Here is a 26,110-nt window from a genome sequence, read left to right on the forward strand (position 1 = left end):
CCCTGGGTCAATGGGTCCCAAACGTGCGCGGTGCCTCATTGTTGGTTGCATACATATGCTGAAAGAAATTAGACTGAGGCGGACGTTGCTCTCGATCTCGATGAATTAGAAGATTGGTAATATATGAAATTGCATTACATAGTATATGACACATCAGGTTATTCATATAATAACTATTCTGTTGGTAGATCCTGAGGAAGGCCTGATGACTGGCCGAAAGCTTGACAAATAAAAGGGTCTAATTTCTTTCAGTATGTATATATATATATATATATATATATATATATATATCGTATATACATGTATATGTAAATAACAATCCAAACTAGGAATGATGCATACTTCTCCCAATAAATCTATAGTACGTCTTGCACGCTCTCTTGACAGTGTGTGACGCCAGTTTTACAAATTGGCAAAATATCAAAATGGCATGCATATGGCCGTCACAAATATACCAAACGGACAAGACAGCACAATCACAAGCAACCATGTTCATTTTGTTTAAATAGCACAATACACTTAAAGACGGATGCACGCCTCTGTCTCATCGATGCGTCGGACGTTGATGGCGTCGGCGGTGTATACTCAAGCAATGTGTCGACACCATCAACGGCCAACACATGGCCGACGCGTCGGTGAGGAGACGGGAGGGGTGTATCTGATGTAAATCATGATTAACAAGGCCTCTTCCTAGCCATCTTGTCAATCGATCGACAAATGTGAAGAGGTATATGTGACCGTGAACGTGGTCGAATTCTCACCTGGGGAAGAGAAAGAGCCGATGGTGCATTGTTGTGGCGATGAATTTTGCTGCGTTCTCGTAATGCATGTTTTGGCTCATGAACGAATGTCATGATGCCGGGTTGATGTCGTTTCATACACATCTGTCGGTGACCAATTTTGCCTTCCTCTTCCTCAGTATGTTTTAGTTTATTAAAAAAAATGATAGTTTGCGTTTGAAAGAGAGCTGCTTGCCGTCTACCTGCATCAAGCATTATTTTCTCCACAAGCTCGAGGGACGACACTTTCGTAGTGCACACTGACCCCAAGCCCCTCATCAACGCTCTTTCGGGCCGCCTCGACAAGAATTAAGCGTCCCAGGAGATTAAGGTCTTACGACATGTCCTGCTACAGCTAGTTATAGCTTACAGTCAAGTTCAATGTCCTATCGACAGTAATAATTGACCATGCAGTCCAATATAAACTGGGACGCGAAAGATCAAATACACACTAGTTTAAGCTTCGAACATTGCCACTGATACAGCAGCAATTGTCACCCTTATTGTTGTAGGTTTTGTGCAATTCAGTGCCTTTATCCTTCCTTGTAATAATCCTGTGTTTATGTCTCTTTGTCCTCCTGTTGTAGCGTAGCCTTTCGGTGTATAATCCTTGTTAACATTGCGCTTGTCTATTCGCTTTATGGAGCCTAGAGCAGCTGTCGCCCGACCACTGCCTATAACAATAATTGTGAAAAGATGAGTGTCTGTATAAGACCAAGGTAGATGCCTTGACTTCACCAGTCGAGACTTCACCACAGAACTCTACGCACAGAGAGTAGAGTAGAGTTTTGTGGACTTCACCAGCGTCGGCGGGCAGGTCTTCAACCCGCTCGCCGACGGGAATGGCGTAATCCTGCATTTCGGGGCAGGAGTAGGCAGACGACATCTTTTCTTGAAAACCTACCCCCTTTTTCTCCGTCTGTAAATAACTCATTTGTAAATATAAAAAATAAGTATAATTGGATATTTTTTTGTATATGATTAGAAGTAGCGTAGGTTTTCTAATTGAATTTAAGTGAATGTCTAAATAAATATATTTTTCGAGTAAATAGCACAACCGGCAGAGAGCTCCACAAATCCACAAGAACAACGACAAACGAACAACTTGGAAAAGAGAGTCTGTGTTTCGCCTTCTTGGAGTGAAGACCTGAATAAATGTTTCCTTCCAGCAACTGAAACGACTGATTCCTGTCTCCTTATTCAAGAACGCAACAATTTAATACGACAACTTGACTTAATTTCCCAATTCACAACCGACATCGGTCACATCTCAGGCAAACGCAGCATGGCTGCTGACGCACTTAACTCTCTCGAGCCTACATTAACAATGTGAATATTACCTCCATTGACTTTGACGTCATTGCCGCGGACCGAGAGAACGATGAGGACATTACACCACTCACAGCTATAGCAGCTCACTCCACTCACACTCATGTAATTTATGAAAGTCCTACCAATCCCCTCATCAGACCGCACTGTATTGTGTCACATGTCAAATGGATGTCATTCATTTTTTCATTCCTTGATTTCATTTTTTCTATTTCCAACGGAAACAATAAATTGTTTTACAAAAAGTGAATACTTATTACATCACAATACATGCTAAACAGATAAGTTTACAGAATATTTTAAGTATACCAAAATGCAGGAAATGGGGAGGAATGCTAAAAAGCATGGAGTGCTTGTACGGTGCACCCCCCCCCCCCTTCCCACACACACACACACACAATGCACCCAAACGTAATACAACAAATCATTGATATACTGTTATACGGAAGCGAAAAAGCGGAATTACAAAAGAGACTATAGATATGGAAACCTAACTAACCCGGAACAAACAACCTCGACCATTCATCCCAGCCCCTCGTCGCAAGACAATCTTTTAATCCCTTTATAAACTATTGTATACATCCTGGGGGAAGCGGAAAGCAAAAAAAAAAAATGGTCACCGATAGATAAAGCGACATCTCATCATAACCAAAGGCCTTAACAGCGATTTCGTCTAAAACAGTTTTAAATGATGTTAGGAAAATACGCTAAGAATTCAGCGTATATACAATGTATTTTTTTTTGTGTGTGTGTCTAGCATAATGAAAGAGCGCCTGACCAGTGGCGGATCCAGAGGGGGACACACCGTGGCACTTTCTTCTGAATCGTCAATTTCGTTTGTTTCCATTCAGAAGCCATGATTGTAGTGGATGTATGATATTTGGTGTGCTTCGGGTGATCATTTTTGGTAGTGACGGTACATAAATTTTGTTCTCTCTCATCAAAATTGGTTTTCTATGCTAATTCTTGCTTCGTGGTATTTGCTTTACAACCGAGCAGTTAAGACATTGAATTCTATTCATGGTGGGTCATGATAGGAAAGGAGATGCGACGGTCCGTTGTATATCTTGTTTACGGTGAGCTGTCTGTTGTTATATTTCCGTTAGTTTCTTTTCTATAATATACCTGATCTCAGAGGATCTCCATTAAGGAACAAGAAAACTCAATCTACTCAAAGCTTCTTAAAGCTTCTCAAAGCAACTTAAAGATCCAACGATTCGAATCGTTCCGAATAGTTTGGTCTCTAGTGAGTTGGCTAGAAAAAAAAAAGCTTTGAGTGAAATTGAGTTTATTGTTCCTTTTATAGGTGACGTCTCAAAGACAGTGAATACAGGATCTTCTTCAAGATGAGGCTTTTCCCTTTGTGTGTCTGGTGAGGAATTCGCCAGGTGCTACAGTGCTATCTTGCTGCGCGGTCAAGGTGGTCATGGTGGTTTAATTTCACCCTTTGTGTCACAGGGCTGATTGCTTTGTCGTTGTTTACTCAAGGAGGCACCTCCTCCTCCTTTAGTTCGCCTTTGTGCTGCATGCGTCTTGTAAGCGGGACTGTACACATGGTGACTGGGGTGCAACAGCCGTGCGTGCCCACCCTATAGATCATCACAAGGGATGCGGATAGAATAGAGTCCACTACTGAGTATATGAATAGTGGCACATGCAGGAGATATTCAAACTCGTGAACATGAATATCAGCACAACATCTAAACCACCATATTCAAAAGCGCCACACCAGGCAGGGAAGTAACCATAACACCGTAACATTACAACACTATAATAACATAACACATTTACTGCAAATTCTCCTCATTTTTACCTCAAATCTACTTCACAATACACGCAATTTTACATGCAATTTTTGTCGGAAATAACGCTACACAATTTAGAATCAACACAATATCACAAATACGAAAGTACAACATATTGCATATCATAAGACACTCCTATGGTAGACAAAACTCTTCAATCTCCCCTCGCCCCGCTCACTATATAGACTACAAATCATCGTCATTGAAACCAATTTAATTAGCAACAGAGCATCACGTGACACCATGCAGGTATTATACGGTATATAATGATTCCACCAACACATTTTCCTGCCGCCGATTCACTCCTTGAACATTATTTGCAACCTAGCAATGGTTTTCATGGAAAGGTACTGAGGTGCTATGAGACCTGTCTCGCTCTTGGGAGTTTGTGTAGTTTGGGGTTGTTTTACTATAAGTTCTGAATTCATTCTTACAGGTTCAGTTACGCTGAAAAAATTAATGTATGGGAGAACAATTAGGATCAAACCGTCCTCTGAAGTTAGGAGTTGTTTCGATATTAAAGCCACTCATGGAAACAATATCTTAATTGCGCCCACGCGTTTTAGGTTATAATACAGTTATCATGAATGTCTACGTTTGTATTTCCAACTTTGTCCGTATGTATTAGCTCTGATCTGAACCCGTCCTAACTTTGGGTTCGCTATTTGGCCCGATATAGTTCCCATGTTAGTGAACCGGGTTTTGTAATATATAGTGTGATACTTATTTTAATCGACTTCTGGTCACATCAAGATACAAGAAAGATTTAAGAATACGAAATATTTGAATATCTGTTACATGAATGTAATCTAGCATTGTTCAAAACAGTTAAAGAATTTGTGATAGGCCCATTAACTCAGATGTCAACCTGGAATTGGATGTCCGGCCGGGGGCATTTAATGAGAACATTGAATTGAGCTGTTATCTCAAGACATCACCTTGCGAGAATAGGTAGTGCAGACATCTATACTTCCTAAATGACTTTTCCTGAGGGATATAGTGTCATGACTCCCGATAAACTTGATTGATTCCACATAAACTAAGATCCCCACTCATTTCTTGTTACAGCTCCTATACAACGCACCGTTGGCTCATCGTGGGGAAAAAAGAAAGAGAATTAAAGAATGTGGCCATACTCTTGACCCGACAGGAAGCTAAAGTCACATGACCTACGTCCACGACAAACTGAGGCTACACTGTAAAAACATCGGTGTTAGATTTAACACCACGGGTGTTAAATCTAACACCGATCAAACTTCAATAAAGGACCACACCCACAGGTGTTAAAAATGCACTGTGATGGTGTTGAAAAGTGTTCACCTGACACTTCGTGGTGTTAATTTGACACTGTACCTGGTGTTATTTTGACACTGTACTGGTGTTAATTCAAAAATGACACCACATGGTGTTGATTTGATATTTGTTGGTGTTGATATCAATGGTTCAACACCCGTCCAGCTTCAATAAGAGACCACACCAGCTGGTGTTACTTTGGTGTAAATTTATTTTCACATTTTTTCAAAAATCTAGTATTTTAATGTAAAATTCTTGATCGTCTTGTTTAAATTAAAAATCAAGAAGAAGTGCAGTTACTAAGAAACTCTTCAAAAAAAAAAACAGTTTTGAAAATGACACCCGGAGGTGTTAATTTAACACCATAAATGAGCATCGAAAATTTAACACCAGCTCGGTGTTCACTATTTAACACCGGACTTTTTGCAGTGTATATATTACAATATGAAGAGTTTGATAGCAAAAGGAGTTAACTCCATTTTGTCAATTTGAATATTTTTCTAAACCTGCCGAGAAATGAAAAGAGATAAAAAAATATGGGGTAGGCCTATATAATCATAATATAACATAAGAACATTCCCAGGTAGTGAACAAGACTGAGGTGTCATTGGAAAGGTTTTGTTTTAATTAGTCTGTCTGATGACGGACTTATTTTAAAGTACTTTAACCCGTTTGCGATCAGACTCTCCATATTCCCATCACTTTATCAGCGAGATCCTTTACACGAGGTGATGCATGATGTATGGATTGTTCAGAGCTGTCTCTCGCGGGTATGCTTAGCAACCTTGCTCATATTAATCCCTTTGCCCTCTTCATTCTTCACTCTAATCTGTCCATCACTACCCGGGAAAGGAAGCCATGAAGCTAAAAATAACGGGAATGGTATAACTGAAATAACATCGTAAGGTGCTCTAACAGCTGATATAATGTGTGTCAAGAAAGCACCTTCCTTGCAGGAGTCAACACTATAGGTCCTTTCCCGAGGTTCCTTTCCGATTCAGGAAATCGTGTTGACAAGTTTTTGTTTGTGCGCGCGGTTTTCTGGACCCGATTATTTTGCGGCACACACTCCCACGCACAAGCAAATTCACACAAATACAAACAAAAAGCACCTGCTATGATGATGCGGTCAAGCATATTATGGGCTATGGTATTGAAGAAAGAAGTTACTCAAGTTAAATTGTTCACGTTGTCTCTAACACCAGGCTTTGGTTAATGGCCTTCAGTGTGCCCTGGGAGTCGGCGGCGCTTGGATGCTGTGGGGTGATTGCATGGCTTATTAGGAGAGCAGCCAATTCCCCCTTCCCCCCTCAAAGGGCGTGAAATATTACACGCTCAGCGCACAAGGGAAGAAGTACAAAGGGGAGACACAGTGCTTGAGTCTACTCCGGTCAAATAACGGTACACATCAGTCTGACACAACGGACACAAAAAGCAGGTATGTTCACAACAACCATTTCATTTCCCTGTATTTATTTCTTTAACTTATCATCTTCCTTTGAGGGCCTGTCTTATTTGTCACTTCGCCATCATAGCAATCCCCAGCAGACATATTGAAGATATACTAGTAGATTCGAGGGAGACTGTACGATGGGTAAGTCCCGACTCGTTGTGTGGTCAAAATAGTCATGGGATTTCCAGCATTAGTGTTGCACGGCTGATTGCTTTGTCGTTATTGCCCATATCAAAAGGAGGTACCTGAAATTATCATAACAGAAAATTATATAATGCACGTATGTCCCCACATTATTCGATATGCAACTACACTACACTGCAAAAAGTCCGGTGTTAAATAGTGAACACCGAGCTGGTGTTAAATTTTTGGTGCTCATTTATGGTGTTAAATTAACACCTCCGGGTGTCATTTCCAAATATAAAACTGTTTTTTAAAGAGTTTCTTAGTAACTGCACTTCTTGTTGATTTTTAATCGAAACAAGACGATCAAGAATTTTGCATTAAAATACTAGATTTTTGAAAAAATGTGAAAATAAATTTACACCAAAGTAACACCAGCTGGTGTGGTCTCTTATTGAAGCTGGACGGGTGTTAAACCATTGATATTAACACCAACAAATATCAAATCAACACTATGTGGTGTCATTTTTGAATTAACACCAGTACAGTGTCAAAATAACACCAGGTACAGTGTCAAATTAACACCACGAAGTGTCAGGTGAACACTTTTCAACACCATCACAGTGCATTTTCTACACCTGTGGGTGTGGTCCTCTATTGAAGTTTGACCGGTGTTAGATTTAACATCCATGGTGTTAAATCTAACACCGATGTTTTTACAGTGTATAATAGGTAGCTAGCAATTACTGTTTGCAAATTGTTTACGATTTATTAAATTGTAGGCCTATTTAAAGGACAAGTCCACCTTCATATACATAAAGATTGAGAGAATGCAGCAATATTAGGAGAACACATCAGTGAAAGCTTGAGGAAAATCGGACAGTCCGTTCAAAAGTTATGAAGTTTTAAAGTATTTGAGCAGTCACTGCTGGATGAGAAGACTACTTCAGCGTATGATATCACATGCGTTCAACGATATATGGAAAGCAAAAAGAGAATTTCACAAAACTCTACTTTTTGAATAAAGAGCACATTTCTTCGACTTGTTACTGACGTACGTGTTAAGGGTGATATTATTCCCCCGGCCTTTTAAGAGAGAGAAGTCGAGTGTTCTTTTATTATGCGAGAAAATTGAAATAATTAAGTCGAATTTTCTTTATTCTTTCTTTATATCGCTGTACACATGTGCCATCACAAGCTATAGTATAGTCTTTTCATCCAGCTGTGACTGAGCGTGCAGAAACTTCAAAAATTCATAACTTTCGAATGGATTGTCCGATTTTCCTCAAACTTTCACTGATGTGTTCTACTAACATTGCTGCGTTCACTCAACCCACATGTCTATGAAGGTGAACTTGTTCTTTAAGTATATTTTATGGCGAGATTGGTCGTCGTATATAGTCTGGGTGCCAAAGCCACTTTTTGGGCCTAACCTTGTTTTACCGTCCACCCAATGTTTTTTGATGGTTTTACCCTATTTCGGGGGTGCTGAATCCGAATCTGGATGATGCAACTCTTGCATCCTTGAGGGTTTTGAGATATTCAAGATGGCCGCCAAAATGGCTGCCAAAACCGGAAATTCCCACGTATTTCCTTCTAAATGGTGAGATATTGAAAACAATTGATGGTTTTACCCTATTTCGAGGGTGCTGAATCCGAATCTGGATGATGCAACTCTTGCATCCTTGAGAATTTTGAGATATTCAAGATGGCCGCCAAAATGGCCACCAAAACCGAAAATTCCCACGTATTTCCTTCTAAATGGTGTGAAATTGGAAATAATTAATGATTCTCCCTATTTGGAAGGTGCTGAATCCGAATCTGGATGATGCAACTCATGCATCCATGAAGTTTTTGAGATATTCAAGATGGCCGCCAAAATGGCTGTCAAAATGGCCGCCAATTAAAACCGGAAATTCCCTTGTATTTCCTTTTGAATGGTGAGAAATTGAAAACAATTGATGGATCTACCCTATTTCTATGGTGTTGAATCCGAGTCTGGATAATGCAAACCTTGCATCCTTGAGGGTATTGAGATATTCAAGATGGCCGCCAAAATCGCCGCCAATCAAAACCGGAAATTTATATGTATTAGCTTTTAAATGGTGAGAAATAGAAAACAGTTGATGGTTTTACCCTATTTCGAGGATGCTGAATCCGAATCTGGATGATGCACCTCGAGATAGTCAAGATGGCCGCCAAAATGGCCGCCGAAATGGAAACTCCAATGTATTTCCTTCTTATAAATGGTGAGAAATTGATGGTTTTCGTCAGTAGCACAGTTTGAACTTGCTGTATGTACAGTGAAACCAGCTCTACTGGATATCTTTGAGTTGGTACGATACAAGTGTGCCAGCAATTAACCCTTCAAGACTACAGATGCGGTTGAATAATTGCAAGATTACACAGTTTCCTCCACGTATAGTGGATAAATTTTGAACACTAACAATTAATGGACAAGACATCTTCATCTAAATCATATTGTGATAGTGATGTGGAGAAGTGTACTGAAATTACCCAAGATTACCTGTCTTAATCCATGAGCAGTTTTAATCTCTTTATCCATGAACACTCAAATTTGTTATTTGGTTTATATTGGTGGTCTTGATGACATTGTTGAAGACACGAGTGGGACATTTTTATAGTTATGCTTCAATTTTTTTCTTCAATATGATGTAACATTATGTATGTGTATATGTATATATAATCTATTACAAACACACACGAGGGGACGGACAAATCAGAGGTAACGCGCCGTGAAAAAAAAAAACGAAATGAAAATCAAACGACAACATGGAAGGTAATAGTTGATAATACAGTACTTACGAATATCATAATCGCGCAGAGTGCTTTTGAAATTACCCTTATTGATATCTACTATAGTGGTCATGGATGCAACCATTTCCAATGACCTAATCAGAATATGCGACAAGTTTCACAAGAATACGATGCGATCCGAGACTCGTCAGAATACAAGACAAGTTTCAACACCAAATACCAACATGCCATAATTTAATTTTACTCTATTGATAGCCGAAAAGGATTAACTTTACATCTATGGAGCCATGTTATTGGCGACCACAAGCATTATTTCATAACAATTATGCATAAAGACATTTTCAGTCGTATCTTTCTTTGGGTTTGTACGTTTCGGTATGATGTCAATATCACTTCTTCTTTTTTTTCCAGTACGTGTTAAAGTTCCGTTTGAGACATATCGGAATATCTCAGTACATTACAATACCATTGTGACAGTCATTTTGACTGTCAATAAATTTTGGCTGATTTGATAAATTCGCTCAACTGAGTTGAATTCAAGAATACGAATTATTGCTTTTCACCCTGCATGGGTTTAATCGCCCGCTTCGCGTTGGAGCACAATACTTCACCATTTCAGTATAAGAAAATGTTAAGGAGTTTCCGTTCATACAGGACATTTATAGATGTCCGAAAACCTTCAAAGACCTTCAGCACCCTCGAAATAGGGTAAGACCATCAATTCATTTTACAATTTTTACCATTAAGAAAAAATGTAATAACATTGGAATTTCTGCCACTTATTTTGGCTGTCATCTTGGACGTCTACAAACCCTAAAAAATGGACGAATTTCAACAACCAAGTTTCGAGGGTGCTGAATAGGGCCTAAAATTTACCAATTTTTGGCAGTTATTTTGGCGGTCATCTTGGACATCTCAAAACCCTTAAAAAAGAACACGAAAGTTGCATCAACCAGGTTCGGATTCAGCACCCTCGAAATAGAGTAAAACCGCCAATTGTTTTCAATTTTACACCATTTAGAAGGTAATATAGGGCTTACATGGAAAATTTCGTTTTTGACGGCCATTTAGGGGCCATTCTGGCGGCCATCTTTATTATCTCAAAACCCTCAAGGAAGTAAGAGCTGTATACTGGAGCTTCAAATTCAGCAAACTCAAAATAGTGTAAAATCACCAACTGTTTTATATTTTACACCATTTAGAAGGAAATGGGGGGTCTACATATGAATTTCCGTTTTTCGCGGTCATTTTTGGCGACCATCTTTATCATCTCAAAACCCTTAAGGATGCAAGAGTTGTATCCTGAGCTTCGGATTCAGCACACTCAAAATAAGATAAAAACCACCAATTGCTTTCAAATTGTCATCATTTAGAAGGGAATACATGGGAACTTCCGTTTTGGGCGGCCATTTTAACGGCCATATTGAATATCTCAAAATCTTCAACAATGCAGGAGTTGCACCATCTAGATTCTGATTCAGCACCCTCGAAATAGGGTAAAACCATCAATTGTTTTCAATTTCTCACCATTTAGAAGGAAATTATATACGTGGGAATTTTCGGATTTGGTGGCCATTTTGGCGGCCATATTAAATATCTCAAAAACTTCAAGGATGCAAGAGTTGCATCATCCAGATTCGGATTCAGCACCCTCGAAATAGGATAAAACCATCAATTGTTTTCAACATCTCATCATTTAGAAGGAAATACGTGGGAATTTTCCGGTTTTAATTGGCGGCCATTTTGGCGGCCATCTTGAATATCTCAAAACCCTCAAGGATGCAAGAGTTGCATCATCCAGATTCGGCTTCAGCACCCTCGACATAAGGCAAAACCATCAATTGTTTTCAATATCTCACCATTTAGAAGGAAATACGTGGGAATTTCCGGTTTTGGCGGCCATCTTGGCGGCCATCTTGAATATCTCAAAACCCTCAAGGATGCAAGAGTTGCATCATCCGGATTCGGATTCAGCACCCTCGAAATGGGGTAAAACCATCAATTGTTTTTAATTTCTCAAAATTTAGAAGGAAATACATGGAAATTTCCGGGTTTAATTGGCGGCCATTTTGGCGGCCATCTTAAATATCTCAAAAAGTTCATGGATGTAAGAGTTGCATCATCCAGATTCGGATTCAGCACCTTCCAAATAGGGAGAATCATCAATTCTTTTCAATTTCTCACCATTTAGAAAGAAATATGTGGGAATTTTCGGTTTTGGCGGCCATTTTGGCAGCCATCTTGAATATCTCAAAACCCTCAAGGATGCAAGAATTGCATCATCCGGATTCGGATTCAGCACCCTCGACATAAGGCAAAACCATCAATTGTTTTCAATATCTCACCATTTAGAAGGAAATACGTGGGAATTTCCGGTTTTGGCGGCCATCTTGGCGGCCATCTTGAATATCTCAAAACCCTCAAGGATGCAAGAGTTGCATCATCCGGATTCGGATTCAGCACCCTCGACATAGGGTAAAACCATCAATTGTTTTCAATATCTCACCATTTAGAAGGAAATACGTGGGAATTTTCGGTTTTGGTGGCCATCTTGGCGGCCATCTTGAATATCTCAAAACCCTTAATGATGCAAGAGTTGCATCATCCGGATTCGGATTCAGCACCCTCGACTTAGGGTAAAACCATCAATTGTTTTCAATATCTCACCATTTAGAAGGAAATACGTGGGAATTTCCGGTTTTGGCGGCCATCTTGGCGGCCATCTTGAATATCTCAAAACCCTCAAGGATGCAAGAGTTGCATCATCCGGATTCGGATTCAGCACCCCCGAAATAGGGTAAAACCATCAAAAAACATTGGGTGGACGGTAAAACAAGGTTCAGCCTCTGGCACCCAGACTAATACAAGTGTAAAGCTATACGATTACCCTTCATGTCTGATGGTACCCACAACTGAAGATACGTTTGTCATGAGAATCCATTTCATCAGTTATTGATTATGCAAAGATAATTACGTACACGTGGGAAATTTAATATAAGATACTTTTACTTAATCACTGAATGCGTTGCTGCTGTTGTTGTTGTTGTTGTTCGACTTAAAGGTTCTGATCTTAGCTTCTCTCCCGTGCTCTTTCAAAATAAACACATGTCGTTAAGCTATACAAAACACAAAGCACCTCTGTTCATGAATAAACAGGTCTTGTGGTTCGAAAATCACTATTATTCTTGAAACGTTGCACACAATATGTCATGTACTGTTAAAGTGATAGTATAGTTTTGGTTGAGATAGAGGATTTGGATTTTAACTTGTTGCGAGATAATTAGAAACCACTTACTATGTGGAAATATTTAAAAACTCATACAATTCTAAGAAGAAAATTGAAGTTTATTTCATAAAATTTAGTTTCGAAATGACTGAGATACCCGAAAATAAAGTAAAAGAAAGTGGACCCAACAAAAGTTGGGTCCAACCATTTAATAGAACCTCGTTTTATTTTTGGAAAGATCAGCCATTTCAAATAAATTTTCAATTCCTCTTAAATGTATGCTTTTTCCAATTTCATAAGAGATTTCTCATTTAACTCACAAAAAAAGTTGGAAACCTTGAGGCTCCATCTCAACCAAAACTAAATCATTAGGTGATCCGAGTATCCTCTCGGATCACCTTCTGTATCTGTACTGATTCTTTCTTCTTCTTCTTCTTCTTCTCCTTTTTTTCTTCTTTTTTCTTCTGTCTCCTCAAAAGTTGTGTAGAGGTTAGCTCAGAAAGTCCTCTGCCTATCCAATTCAAACTTATTACATGACTGTATCGTATCCCAAAGACGACAGATCTAGTTCTTTTAGGCCCTATACTTTGTTATCGCTTGCCCAGCGGAGCGCGTGGATTAAGGTGTGTGGAACCAGATCCTGACTCCTGAGAGACGGGGGAAGTGGTGCAAGCAACAGCCGCTAGGCCGATAACGACGCGTTCTGACAGTTTCACCTAAAGCCTATATTTCCACCAAGCAAAGACAGTATTCTGTGAGTATTCGAGTAGGTCTACATCATAAATAAAACAAAAACAAAAACAAAACAACCGTACAGGCTTAAACGATCAATTAAATATTGGTTTATGTCGCTGTCCCGTAAAATCCTCGTAAATCAAGAAGTCAGGGGATTATTAATGGTTGAACAACGAATTTCAATGACAGAAAACTCTGAAACAATTCAACCGTCTGCCAGATGGAAATAGCTACTGTACTTGAGTGCATGCCAGGAAAACACATGATTGTGTCCCCACATCCACTGCACACACAACACAACCACATTCGTAACAAAAACACGCAATGCAAACAAGTATAGACATATACAGTTGTAAGCCTTGTAAACTATAGTATTCACTAAACAGCAAAACAAAGAAGGAATACGGATAATGGGCTCTATAGGTTTATTTATGAGTCATTTCCCTTGAAAACATGGTCACTTAGTCTTGCCAAAAGGAACAATTTATCATGAAATTCTCAGTTGGAATGGGATACTATAATAAAGAAGATCTATTATTTCATAGTCAAGATTCCTATTATTAACAGCATTCTTGACATATTATATCATAACTGAAAAACGCGATGAACTCAACAGGACTGTATAACAACCTTTTAGAGTGTAAAATGGTATGGTACCAGTTAATACATTCTTTCACCTCCTCACAGTCCTGTGCTATGCTCGAAAAGAGCGTTCATTAACCGTTTTATGAGCATTTTGGCAGGAAAGATAAGCTTAAGTAGATGCAAATCCGACTTAATTCAACTATGACCGTCACTGGTCACCACGTCATGATGCGATACCACTTTTTGTGTATTTTCATAGAAATTTGGTATTGAATATTTGGAGTGTATATCATGCCATCATGTTCAAACACACTTATTATGTATTCATACTTTTTGTATACTTCACGCTCGTACGACCACTTAAAATAAACTGCAATTGCCTGTTATTATAGAGACTGTAGTCATGTCGTTCAAACCGGCTGATATTCAACGGTGAATGATAGACGCCGTAAAACCCAAACCAACAACAGCAAATAGAAACATAATGATAGTCCCATTATGTTAGAGTTAAGGCTTTCCGTAGAAAGTTTGAAAATGAAAATTATGTTTCACGCAGCAGTATAGTTTGTTTTGTATTATGCTTTCTTGCATGATATCATTTCTATTTGCAATACTATAGACGCGCGTTTGACATATAACCAACATGTTCGAATCTTTTGCAAATCTAATGGGATACTTCTGCCAACGGACTACAGTATATAAGCCATTATAATACCACAAAATATTGTAATTACATTGAATTAAATTAGATTAATGCCCCGTCACTGACCAGGCACGCTAACCTGGAAACATTAAACTGCACATTACTTGAATATGAGACCGTTCTGAAGCAAACAATTTTCACACAACAGTAGATATATAATGTACTCTTTAATGAATCCCACAAGGATTGGAACAATCGTCCCTCAGTATTCCCACTGATTCCCACTGATCGGTTACTAACCACCCCCTTTAAAGTGCTGAATGACTTCGTCGCGCAGTGAAAGCTTAATTGTGCTTACCGCGATTAGTTAAAAAACACACGGTGTATCTTGCCTTCCGTCAGTGAATTACTTCAGTATGACCTAAGTTATCTCTCTAAAAGGGAGAAAAAAAGTGTAATGCTGCAATTTACCCGCAATGGTATTTCGTCTATGCCTTTTTATTACCGTGCTACTGAAGCATATCCACTTTAAAAAAGGCATTTTGATAGTCAGTAATGCTTGGTTCGCTCATGGAGCCGCAACACAAATGGCTCCAGGGTTCGATGGTGGATCTTGTGTGAAAATACGACACTGAAAATGTGGTACTTTTAGTTGCAGCCTTTCATTATAGCCGTCGCAACGAGAACTCTCTTAGTAAAATATGAGTAGCTAGATTTTAACAAAGCTTTCAAGGATCATCCGAGGTCAATACATTATAATAACTAGATACCGTAATAGTAAATTGCCCGCTTGACTGATTTCACTGCAATAATATAATGATACCAAGCACCGATGCTCATTTTCAGCTCCTGTGTACTGTATTATTACCGGCTGTCTATCGCCCCAGTCTGGCTCTACGGAGTGGGAATCTTTTACCAGCTACCTAGGGATATTTAGGCCCTACTGTGACGGGTGTTCGACGAAGTACGTGTATCCTATCCGTAAATGTCTACGTTCTATTTAGACAGAAAGATCCGTCTATCCGGAGGAGTCTTTTGTTTGTTTGTTTGTTTGTGTTTTTTGGGGTGTTTTTTTAACGTTATCCCTCTCCTCCGTAGAAAAGGGGATCCGTGAAGCCAGACGCAGTCTCCGCGGAACATTTCCCCGACGACCAGATACACACCGATCTTTCGGTCTACGTTCTATTGAGCTTGTAAGTCGAAGTTCAGGAATCAGGGCTTACGCTCTGGGAATGTATAGACTCGCTCTATATGCGGTCACATAAATATAACAACCATCTGTGTTCTTGGTATCATTACCGTCACTGATATTTTGTGTGTGTGTGCATGTGTGTGTGTGCATATCATGTTTATCGTATTTATTCATCTAGTTAATCTTTCATTCGTTCATTTTGTAAAATTATTTATTCATTCATTTGGTACACAATCTATCTCCCTGCTCTGTCCAAGAATCTATGTAGCCTCATAGAAATGCGCAGCAGGCAAAAAGGAGCTAGAATGAGAGTCATGACCCTTAACCTCTTTCGCCTTTGGTACACTAGGCCACGAATGAAGAAACGGATAACTGACTGACTGACTGACTGACTGACTGAATGAATGAATGAATGAATGAATGAATGAATGAATGAATGGAGAATGGATGACTAGATAAAAGAAGGAAGAACGGAAGAAATATGTTGTTTTTAGGGAAGAATCGTGCCAATAAACCAGTTCACAGTTAGCTCATGGGCACAGTGGTACAAAATTTAATGATTTCTTATTTTCTCAATTGGTTAGGCACTTCACTCGTTTTCAAAGCAGCATGATGCATAAGCAAGCCCACAATATCATGGAATTTACGTTCAAACAAAGAATGAACTTAAGCTAGGCTGACACTTGCACGATTTTGTGGCACGATTTGGCACGACTCGAGTCGTGCCAGTGCGCAAACTAGTCGTAAACTGGCGTGAAGTGTGCGTAAACCCGTCGTAACTGCGTGCCATGTCGGGACGAGAATTTTGCAATGTTCAAAATTTTGGTCACGACAAAATTTCGCGACCGGGTCGGGAACCATGCGCAAACTGTTCGTGAACTCGTCATGAACTCGTCGGGACGATGCGGGAGAATGCGTGGCAGTGCGTGGCAGTGCGCGCCATGCTTTTCCATTTCTTTTTTCATGTCTTTTTTTTATTCTTCTTTTTTTCAGTTTCTTTTATAATGAGGATAAGATTATAATGAACAAAGGTATAGAGCGTTCATGTAGCCTCGTTTGCTGTGAAGTTGACAACATAAGGTGGGTAGCAGACTTCAGCCCTTAAAAGTCTTAAGTTGATTTTTACAGACAAAAATTTATTGTGGTACAAAACGCTCACACACAAAAAAAAGAACCCTAAACAAAACAGAAATAAAATGGATTTGTAATGTGTATCTGAGGGCACTTTTTGTAAATGCCATAATTCTAAGGGATAGTAATAGTTCTGGTTTAGATGAGGATTCAGTTTTGAACCTTATGCAAGATAATTGAAATCCACTTATACTGTACAGAGTTTATTTGATGAAAATCGGTTTAGAAATGGCTGAGATGTCTATAATAAAGTAAAAGGAATTCGTTCAAATAAAAATAGATCGGCAATCACATTTTGCTAAGACCTCTTTCTTTTACCTTATTTTGGATATCTCGGCAACTTCAAAACCGATTTTTCATTAAATAAACCTTTAATTCCTTTTAGAACGGCATGTTTTTCTTATCAAGTCGTACAGAGCACGATGTCAACCGGTTAAATCCGGGCACAAAGGGGCGTTGCGGTTAACTTTGCTGCAAGATATACATTTTATTGGTAAAGCGGGGTTCCCATACTATCACGATTGGCGCCACGATTGGAATCGTGGTCTTAATCGTGAAGCAATCGTGGTGATCTTATTAGATCGTATCAGATCTTGAGGTCAATCGTAGCAATCGCGTTAATCGTGGAAAATTTTTGGACGGTTCAAAATTTTTCTGCGATTAACACGATTAATTTTGGATCGTGATCATCGCATCAGATTGTCTTGGATCGTATCACAACGCAGCAAATCTTAACTTATCGTGTTTCTTAATCGTGTTAATCGGGATCGATTTTTTTACTTTCCTTCTGCTTATCTTTTTCACATTTATTTTGCCCTTATTTTACCTGCAAATCGTATATGTTTTGTATTCCGCAAGGTTGAATAAGGGAGGGGTGGCACAATGAAATATGAAATAACGACATCACTGCAACACCCACCAGAAGTAGAATGTTTCACATACCTCACAAAGTAACTTTTGTGGCTTTTGAAAAGTGACCATTGTCGTGGATGTTAGGTCACTCGTGCGTGACCATAAAGATCACTGTCATTATTTCTCACATAAAAGTTAGTCAATAAGTGTAGAAATACCTCTGCGAAATAATTTTGCTTGATTTTTATTGTTAAAAAGTGACATTATTTTAGGGGAGTGACCTTTCTGTTGTGTGTATATCGGTTTTGTTAAACACTGTTAAAAAACAACAACAATAAATCAAGCCAAACCAACCAAACTTTCAATGCCCCATGAGATAACGACATTTTTAAATAAACATGCATATGAAAAATACTATGCGAATATGAAATCAAACACACAAATAATACTAACAGTTCGGCCAAATTTCTTATATTTAGCGTATATAACACTGTATATGTTGCTTCAGTATTTCAAAGGAAGGTGAAAACATTTTGTCTTGATCTTTTTTTTTCTAGGGAAGAGAGGGCAATGATCTGATCTTGCGTATTCCGGGTTTGTTTGTTTGTTTATTTGTTTGTTTGTTTGTTGTTTTTTGGGGGGAGGAGGAAGAGGGGAAGGGTGAGCAGGTCGATTCAATAATTTATTTCTATAGGTTAGATTAGAGGAGGGACTATCTGAGGTTGTGGCTGGCGTAGGTGATGCTTTCTCGCTGATGATAACGTAATTGTCATTCGCAATACTGCAAAGGTCACGTTGCCATCACTCTCAACCTGTCAACCCTGGCCATCATCAATGATTGTGGATAGTAGGCCTAATCACTCTGCAGATGTTAAGGAAACGATGAAATACATATCCATTGTCAGCCGGACTATAATTTCCCGTTCGGTTCCAATCGCAACTTAAATGGGGGTCGCTTTTGATCCCGATCGTGAAAGATATCGTATCTTATCTCAACAGCCCGCATTGGTTCGCGGTATTCGTATTGGAACGTATCAGAACGTCGCTGCACGCACCAAATCGGGGATCCCAATCGTAATGATCGTGGTAGATCGAAACCAGTCATGGACTCAATCCGGACAATCCTATCGAATCGTATTTGAACTGGAGACAAGATCGTGACAGATCGTATTGCTTGAAATAGACCAATCGTGACCATATCACATCTAAGCGAACCAACACGTATTGACTCGCATAACCTCGTATCCAAACGTGAAATTTCAGACGAGTTCAACGAAACTTCCACGATCAGTTACGAATGTCCAATCGTGGCGTTCGTAATAGATCGCGCGATAGTGGGAACACCGCTTAACGTATGTGACGCGTTTGATGGTAACGTCTCTGATGTGCCGTTACCATTCGCACACTATTATTTACAAAAAGAAATAATATTTTTTTTGAGTAATTTCTGTTGTGTGATCAATCATTACCTTAAGTATTCAAAAGTACCGGAGCTTTGCTTTCACATAACAGCATACTTTTTTTCCTAAATGTAGCAAATTTTAGGTAATAACGTATCTGATATCAGCTCATCGTAACATTAGGTTTCCACGGCTTCGGATCAAAAATTTTTGTCACAAGAGATTCCATGAATAAACCATGGTTCCACGTATGCGTGAGGTTGACTTTGTTTATTAAAAACACATTAGATTACAGTGCTATGAGGCATTACGTTGATCTTCTCTTAAGGGTCTCAAAAAGGGTAACGTATCTGCCGGCGATTTAGCGACATGATATTGATGATCTCCTGGAGAAATATCAAAACATTATATTGTTATGTATTTTTTTTTTTCATTTAGGCACTTGAGAGGCAATGGAATGAAGCACAAAAGATTTGATTTGAATGATACGTTAATGAGTAGGAACTTTTTATATGAGCACGTCTTCTTCTGGCGACATTCATGGGTTTTTAGGGTTATATCAAACTTTGGATCGTATTTCTAATATAGGTTTTCCCGGTCAATTTCATACTTTTGTCACTCAAATTCATTAATGTGCATTCAAATTCACGCAGCGCACGCACGCGAAAATATTGGGGCGTTCAAATTCAGAATCCGAGCGATCAATTTCATTTATGAGCGCTCTATTTCGTTTTCGTGAAATCAAATTCACGATTGGGCATTCAATTTCAAAATGCGAGCACCGACTTTCCTACTCGTGCATTCAAATTCATGCGATAGTCACGTGATAGTCCCAATGAGCTTGTTTGGAGCGTTCAAATTCATTTTTAGGTGATCAAGTTCCTACTTCGTGCAATCAATTTAACGAGGAAAATGGAGGAGACTTTTAAGAAAGGAAAAAGGGCCAACACAACCAATGAATGCTTGCATATAGTGTAATTAGGATTATTTACATGTTCTACATTGTTCTCTGTTCATGTATTCTTTTTATTCATCTCAATAAATTTAAAATAGCAATGTCCAATCAGCAGTGCATTCAAACAACACAACTAGTAATCATATTTCTTGATGATATACTGCATGCTGACAACGCCCCAACACCAACCACATGATGACAATTCATCAATTTAAAGACAAACTGACACGCAATGATCTCATATAGTCCCGCAAAATTAAATCAATAAGACAGCAATACACAACACACAAGACGTATAAATTGTTCATGTATCAGTTTCAATATTTTTTATAGTCGAAATTGTGGGGGTTTTTTTCCTCCAAAGTGTCAACCAACCCTCCGTATTATGCTCGTCTGTAGGCCTATACAGTGCCTAATTTTGGTTTGTTTGTTTCATTTTCTATCAAAGAAGATAGCTGGATAACCCATATTCAGCTGCAAAAGCTGGTCTTCCATATGGGGTCCAGTTAGATGTTTTGCTCTTTGCGATGAATAAATGAAGTGGGATCTTTTACGTGTATGAGTTGTGACTCTTAGAACGTGGGACCTCCATTTTATGTCCAATCCCAGGGACATGTGCCTGTATATTCCTATTTGCTAAGCGCGAGTTCAAAATTGTCAATTAACAGGTGGACCTCTGCTGCAAAATAAATAATCATCATAAATCCCAATATATTCAAAGCCAAGTGAGAAACACATGCATACACGGCCCCAAACTAACTAAATTCAGGACTTCTTTTAAATTGAATGCAGTTATTTGGAACACGGTTGCCTATTCACGAATTTGAATGACCGACGAGATTCCGTCGCCAGCTTGACATGAATTTGAATGCTCATTGATGAAATGCGTGCTCCTCTCTTAAATTTGAATGCTCCGATAGTGAATTTGAATGTTCCAATAGTGAATTTGAATGCTCCGATAGTGAATTTGAATGCTCCGAGAGTGAATTTGAATGCTCGGATAGTGAATTCGAATGACCGGATTTTGAATTTGATTGCTGATTTACTGCTGCGAGCGTGGAATGCGTGAAATCGAATGCTCGGAATAGGAACTTGAATTACAAAAGTATGAAATTGACCGGGAAAACCTATATTATCCCGGGGATCCCAATAAGCTTTATTGATATCTATTATACAGGTCTAACCTCTCGGATGAATTGAACTAAATATGTTGATTTCTGAGGAACAAAATATCGATCTAAACTGTACGAACATGCTGGCGACACGAAAATCGCGGTTTTGCACATTTTGGGGGAGACTGGTCTCAAAAGAAAAACACGTGGTTTGAAATAAGATAACAATTCATTAACATGAAAACAGCAAACAAAAAATATATACAAGTATTCAGCATGCTGTCTCTTCCACAGCCAATCCAAAAATGACCAGGGGTTGGGGAGGCCCCCTTTATAAATGGCGAGCCCAAGTCGGCACGACACCGTCCGAATTGCGCAAACTCGTCGTGCCAATGCGGGAAGTGCGTAAACTATGCGTAAACTATGCGCAAACTATGCGTGAACTCGTCGTGCCAGTTCGTGTCAATGTGGACACTAACGGGCACGCATTCGTGAACTATTCGTGAACTCGTCGTGAACTTGTCGTGAACTATGCGTGAACTAGTCTTGAACAGTGCGGGAGCCTCCCATTTCGTGCCCCAAAATGGCACGACTTGCCAAGACAAAATCGTGGCCAAAAGTCGTGCAAGTGTCAGCCTAACTTCACGCAGAGCAGGTGACAAGAATGGTCTGTCAATATTATTGACGCCTGTCCGGTGATCAGGAGGTCGTATAAGGTTCCAATCCTGCTCGAGTATGATCGCCCACGATTTTTGGGATCGCCTGTGGCGTCTGTCCGTCCGTCGTCCGTCCGTCCGTCCGTCGTCCGTCCGTCCGTCGTCTGTCCGTAACGCTACAAAAACTTCAATAACTCTTTACTCTGGGCTTCAATTGCAATCAAACTTCAACGTTCAAGGGAAGAGGGTCATATAAAGTTTCACATTTTACCATAAATGAAGGCCACCACAAGGTCAAAGGTCACAATCAGGGGTCAACGAACTTTTAGAGCCCAGTGTTAAGTTTTTATGGCGCATTTCTATTATATGGGTCATAACTTTTTATCCATAGGTCAGTTTGTGACTAAACTTGGATGGTAGATGTCCCTTGGGGAGTGGATGATCACCACAAGGTCAACGGTCACAAGCAGGGGTCAACGAACTTTTAGAGCCCAGTGTTAAGTTTTTATGGCGCGTTTCTATTATGGGTCATAACTTTTGATCCATAGGTCCATTTGTGACTAAACTTGGATGGTTGATGTCCGTTGGGGAGTGGATGATCACAAGGTCAAAGGCCACAAGCAGGGGTCAATGAACTTTTAGAGCCCAATGCTAAGTTTTTATGGCGCGTTTCTATTATGGGTCATAACTTTTGATCCATAACTCCATTTGTGATTAAACTTGAATGGCAGATGTCCCTTGGGGAGTGGATGGTCACCACAAGGTCAATGGTCACAAGCATGGGTCAACGAACTTTTAGAACCCAATGTTAAGTTTTTATGGCGCGTTTCTATTATGGGTGATAACTTTTGATCCATTGGTCCGTTTGTGACCAAACTTGGATGGTAGATGTCCCTTTGGGAGTGGATGATCACCACAAGGTCAAAGGTCACTGGCAGGGGTCAATGAACTTTTAGGGCCCAATATTAAGTTTGATGGCACAACTTCTACTGTACGTTTATGGGCGAGACACATTACGGCACTCGCCTTGTTTATCATGGCTACTACTAAAACACGACTGACCAAATCAGTGCTTATTTACGTCGATGTATGGCGATTTGTCAATCAGTTGCAATGAAAACATCATGAATTTGAATAATAAAGCAGTACCCGCTGCATGCTATTAAGGATTAGAAACAACACTTGCTGTCGGGCGAAAGCTCGGTGGTCTAGTGGAGATGACGCCTGTCCGGTGATGATGGAGGTCGTAGGTTACAATCCTGCTCCAGTATGTACGCCCATGATTTTTTATCATGGCTACTACTAAAACACTGATAAATTTAGTGCTTATTTACGTCGATGCAGGGCAATTTGTCAATCAGTTGCAATTATTTCATTGTTTTGAGTTGAATGCACAAACAAACTGTTTCTACCAATATTGCTAATACCAGGCTTGGTGTCAAGTGGATGACCTGCATCGTATAAGGGTTGCATTAATAATCATTACATCAGGGATGCTTATATTCTCATTTATTTCAAAAACCAATATGCCTAACTGTACAGATGACATTTTTTCTGCTCATGCGCAAAGTGGAACATTACTGTAAACTGGCTTATAGGAGAACAACACATTTATAGGACAATGATTCTCATTTGTATACCTCTGTCTCTTATACCAATTAAATGTTTGTAAGATCGCATTTGCTGGTCTACATTTTTAACAAACATGTCGGAAAAGGAACCAATAGGAGTCAAACCTGTCATCTACTGCTGAAGTGTTGAGCGTCTGAACACTCTATACGTTGTTATTTTTGCGTACAGATATTTTCGCGAATTACGAGGTCACATACATTTTCGCAAGATGTTGTTTTTCGCGAATCGACGCCGACGCTTCCGTTAATGCTCTATTAACACAGCGCATGGAGTCATTTTCGCGTGTTATTAAATTCGCGATCAAACTGTGATTCGCGAAATTCGCGAAAATTAAACCCTCGCGAAAATAACAGCTTGGTAATCTGTTCCTGGTTTTGAAATTAAAGGTCTCACCAGTGATAGTCTGGTGGCCCAGTGTCGCTGAAAGAAACTATAGCTGTTATAGATGACAGGTTCGATTACCGCTGGTTCCTTTTGTTGGCAAATTGAAGAAAAAACGTCAAACCCCATATCTTCACCCCTCATGCTTAATAATATCTTGCTCTCAGGAGAGCAAAATATGGGCTTGACGTGTTTATCAGAAAACATTATAGAAAACCGTCTTCATTTTCGTCACACAATACACGCAAAATATAGCGTATATTCTTAAGTGTGTGTAAATCGTTTCTTTTTTTAAATGTATGCACACCTGCATCGCACTGTGGATATAATGTTTGTCGAATATCAATAGGATAACCATTTTATATGTGTATGTTAACTATTCACGTTGACAATTTCATATACATGAGGAGCTCCCAGAGTATCTAAACGGTTTTTGTTTTGTTTTGCTTGTTATGTATATTGATTTCAGCATCAGGGCAGACTGAAAGGTCGCTTTGGCGGAGAATTATCCAAGCTCAACGGCGCCATGAAGCGCCAGATCTCGGGAGACGAACTTTCTGAGGAGCCGCAGAAGGAGTCCGGTTCCAGCAAGGAATCTGCGCGGTGTACAGAAGAGACTAAGTTTGTGGAGGGTCACCAGAATACAAACATTCTGCGAAGAGTCGCGCAGTGCATCATCCGCCGCAAGGGAGTCATCATCAGTTTTGCCAGCGCCATCTTGATGGCGTTGTACGGCCTGCTCACCAAATTCATATCGCCGGCAGTCGATGCTTCGATGTTTAATTTTTACCAAAGCCTAGCGCTGGTTGTTGCTGCAGGACCAATTCTGATATGGAAGAAACTGTCACTTCGTCAGCCGAAGAGAGTATGGAGTGTCATGATCATCCGAGCCACGTTTGGCACTCTCTGTTCTATCCTCTTCTTCTACGCCATGCAGCTCCTTGATCTTTCCACAGCCAAGAGCCTCTATTTCACGGGTCCGATCTTTGCGACTGCCTTCGGTCGTCTGTGTCTCAAGGAGAGCTGCTCTTTTCTGAATGTCACCTGCGCTATCGTCAGTGTCGTGGGCATCTTTCTTGTCGTGCAGCCGTCGGCGATATTCGGTGATATTTCACCCGCGATTGATCGCAAGAGTAACTTTTACTTCGGAGTGGCTGCCGCCATCACAGCTGCCATGTTCAACGCGATGGCCTTGGTGTCGTCCAGAGAACTTGGACGATTGAAAATAAACGCCCACCTCGTGTCGTTCGTCTTCGGTTTGACTGGCATCGCTGCGAGCGTCCTCTCACTGACGGTGCAGAGCAGGTGGAGCAATCTGAGATGCGGGGGCGATCGGTTCTTTATGATGATGCTAAGCGGCAATGGAGTTATCATTGTGATCTTGGTTCTGATGGCGTTGGAAACAGAGAGTACAGCACTCGTTGCCATCATTCGCACCAGCGACGTCGTCATTACCTTCTTCCTTGACACGATCGTTTTGAAAACCTCACCCAATGCGATAACCGTGGTTGGCGGACTCCTGGTAGTGGCAAGCGTCATCGCTATCACCTTGTCCTCTTGTCGAAAGGCACGGACTGAGATTGAATAGATTGCTGCAGATCGTACTATGTATCAGTGACTGTTTACTTCGATAGTGACATTTCAATTACATAAATCCTGACAAAGTCACACACACGCACACACACGCACACACACACACACACACACACACACACACACACATCATTACACATACATCAAGCCCGCTAATACCCTTATCGGTGGCGGGGCCACCAGAAATAGATGTCTTGCCACCACTTTTTAAGAAATTAAAGCAAATATTTATGTTATAGTCCTGAATTTGTGTTTTCTCATTTAACCAGGGTTGCCTGATTGCCGCTAGTGTTCCTGACAAAACTCCGTGCTATATTTTACGGCCAAATTCGGCCAAAGAATTATTTCTCACGGCCCATTTTTATCTATCAAATTTTAATGATAGAGCAAGGTGTTGGGTTAAACATAATCATTTCATGAATATGTGGTGTCATGAAAGATCATTGCAGTATTGAAA

General features: G+C 39.9%; 1 protein-coding gene across 1 annotated transcript; it reads left to right on the forward strand.

Moving 5' to 3' along the window:
- The first annotated feature begins 23,284 nt into the window (after nucleotides 1–23,284).
- On the forward strand, nucleotides 23,285–25,648 carry LOC139734069 (solute carrier family 35 member G1-like). The gene is made up of 2 exons (XM_071644919.1): nucleotides 23,285–23,314; nucleotides 24,530–25,648. Exons 1-2 carry the CDS (start codon nucleotides 23,285–23,287, stop codon nucleotides 25,646–25,648), a joined length of 1,149 nt encoding a protein of 382 aa, XP_071501020.1.
- Nucleotides 25,649–26,110: the final 462 nt, after the last annotated feature.

Source organism: Diadema antillarum, unplaced genomic scaffold, assembly GCF_040938485.1.
Source record: "Diadema antillarum isolate AM-2024a unplaced genomic scaffold, OU_Dant_1.0 scf00000003, whole genome shotgun sequence".
Taxonomy (NCBI): domain Eukaryota; kingdom Metazoa; phylum Echinodermata; class Echinoidea; order Diadematoida; family Diadematidae; genus Diadema; species Diadema antillarum.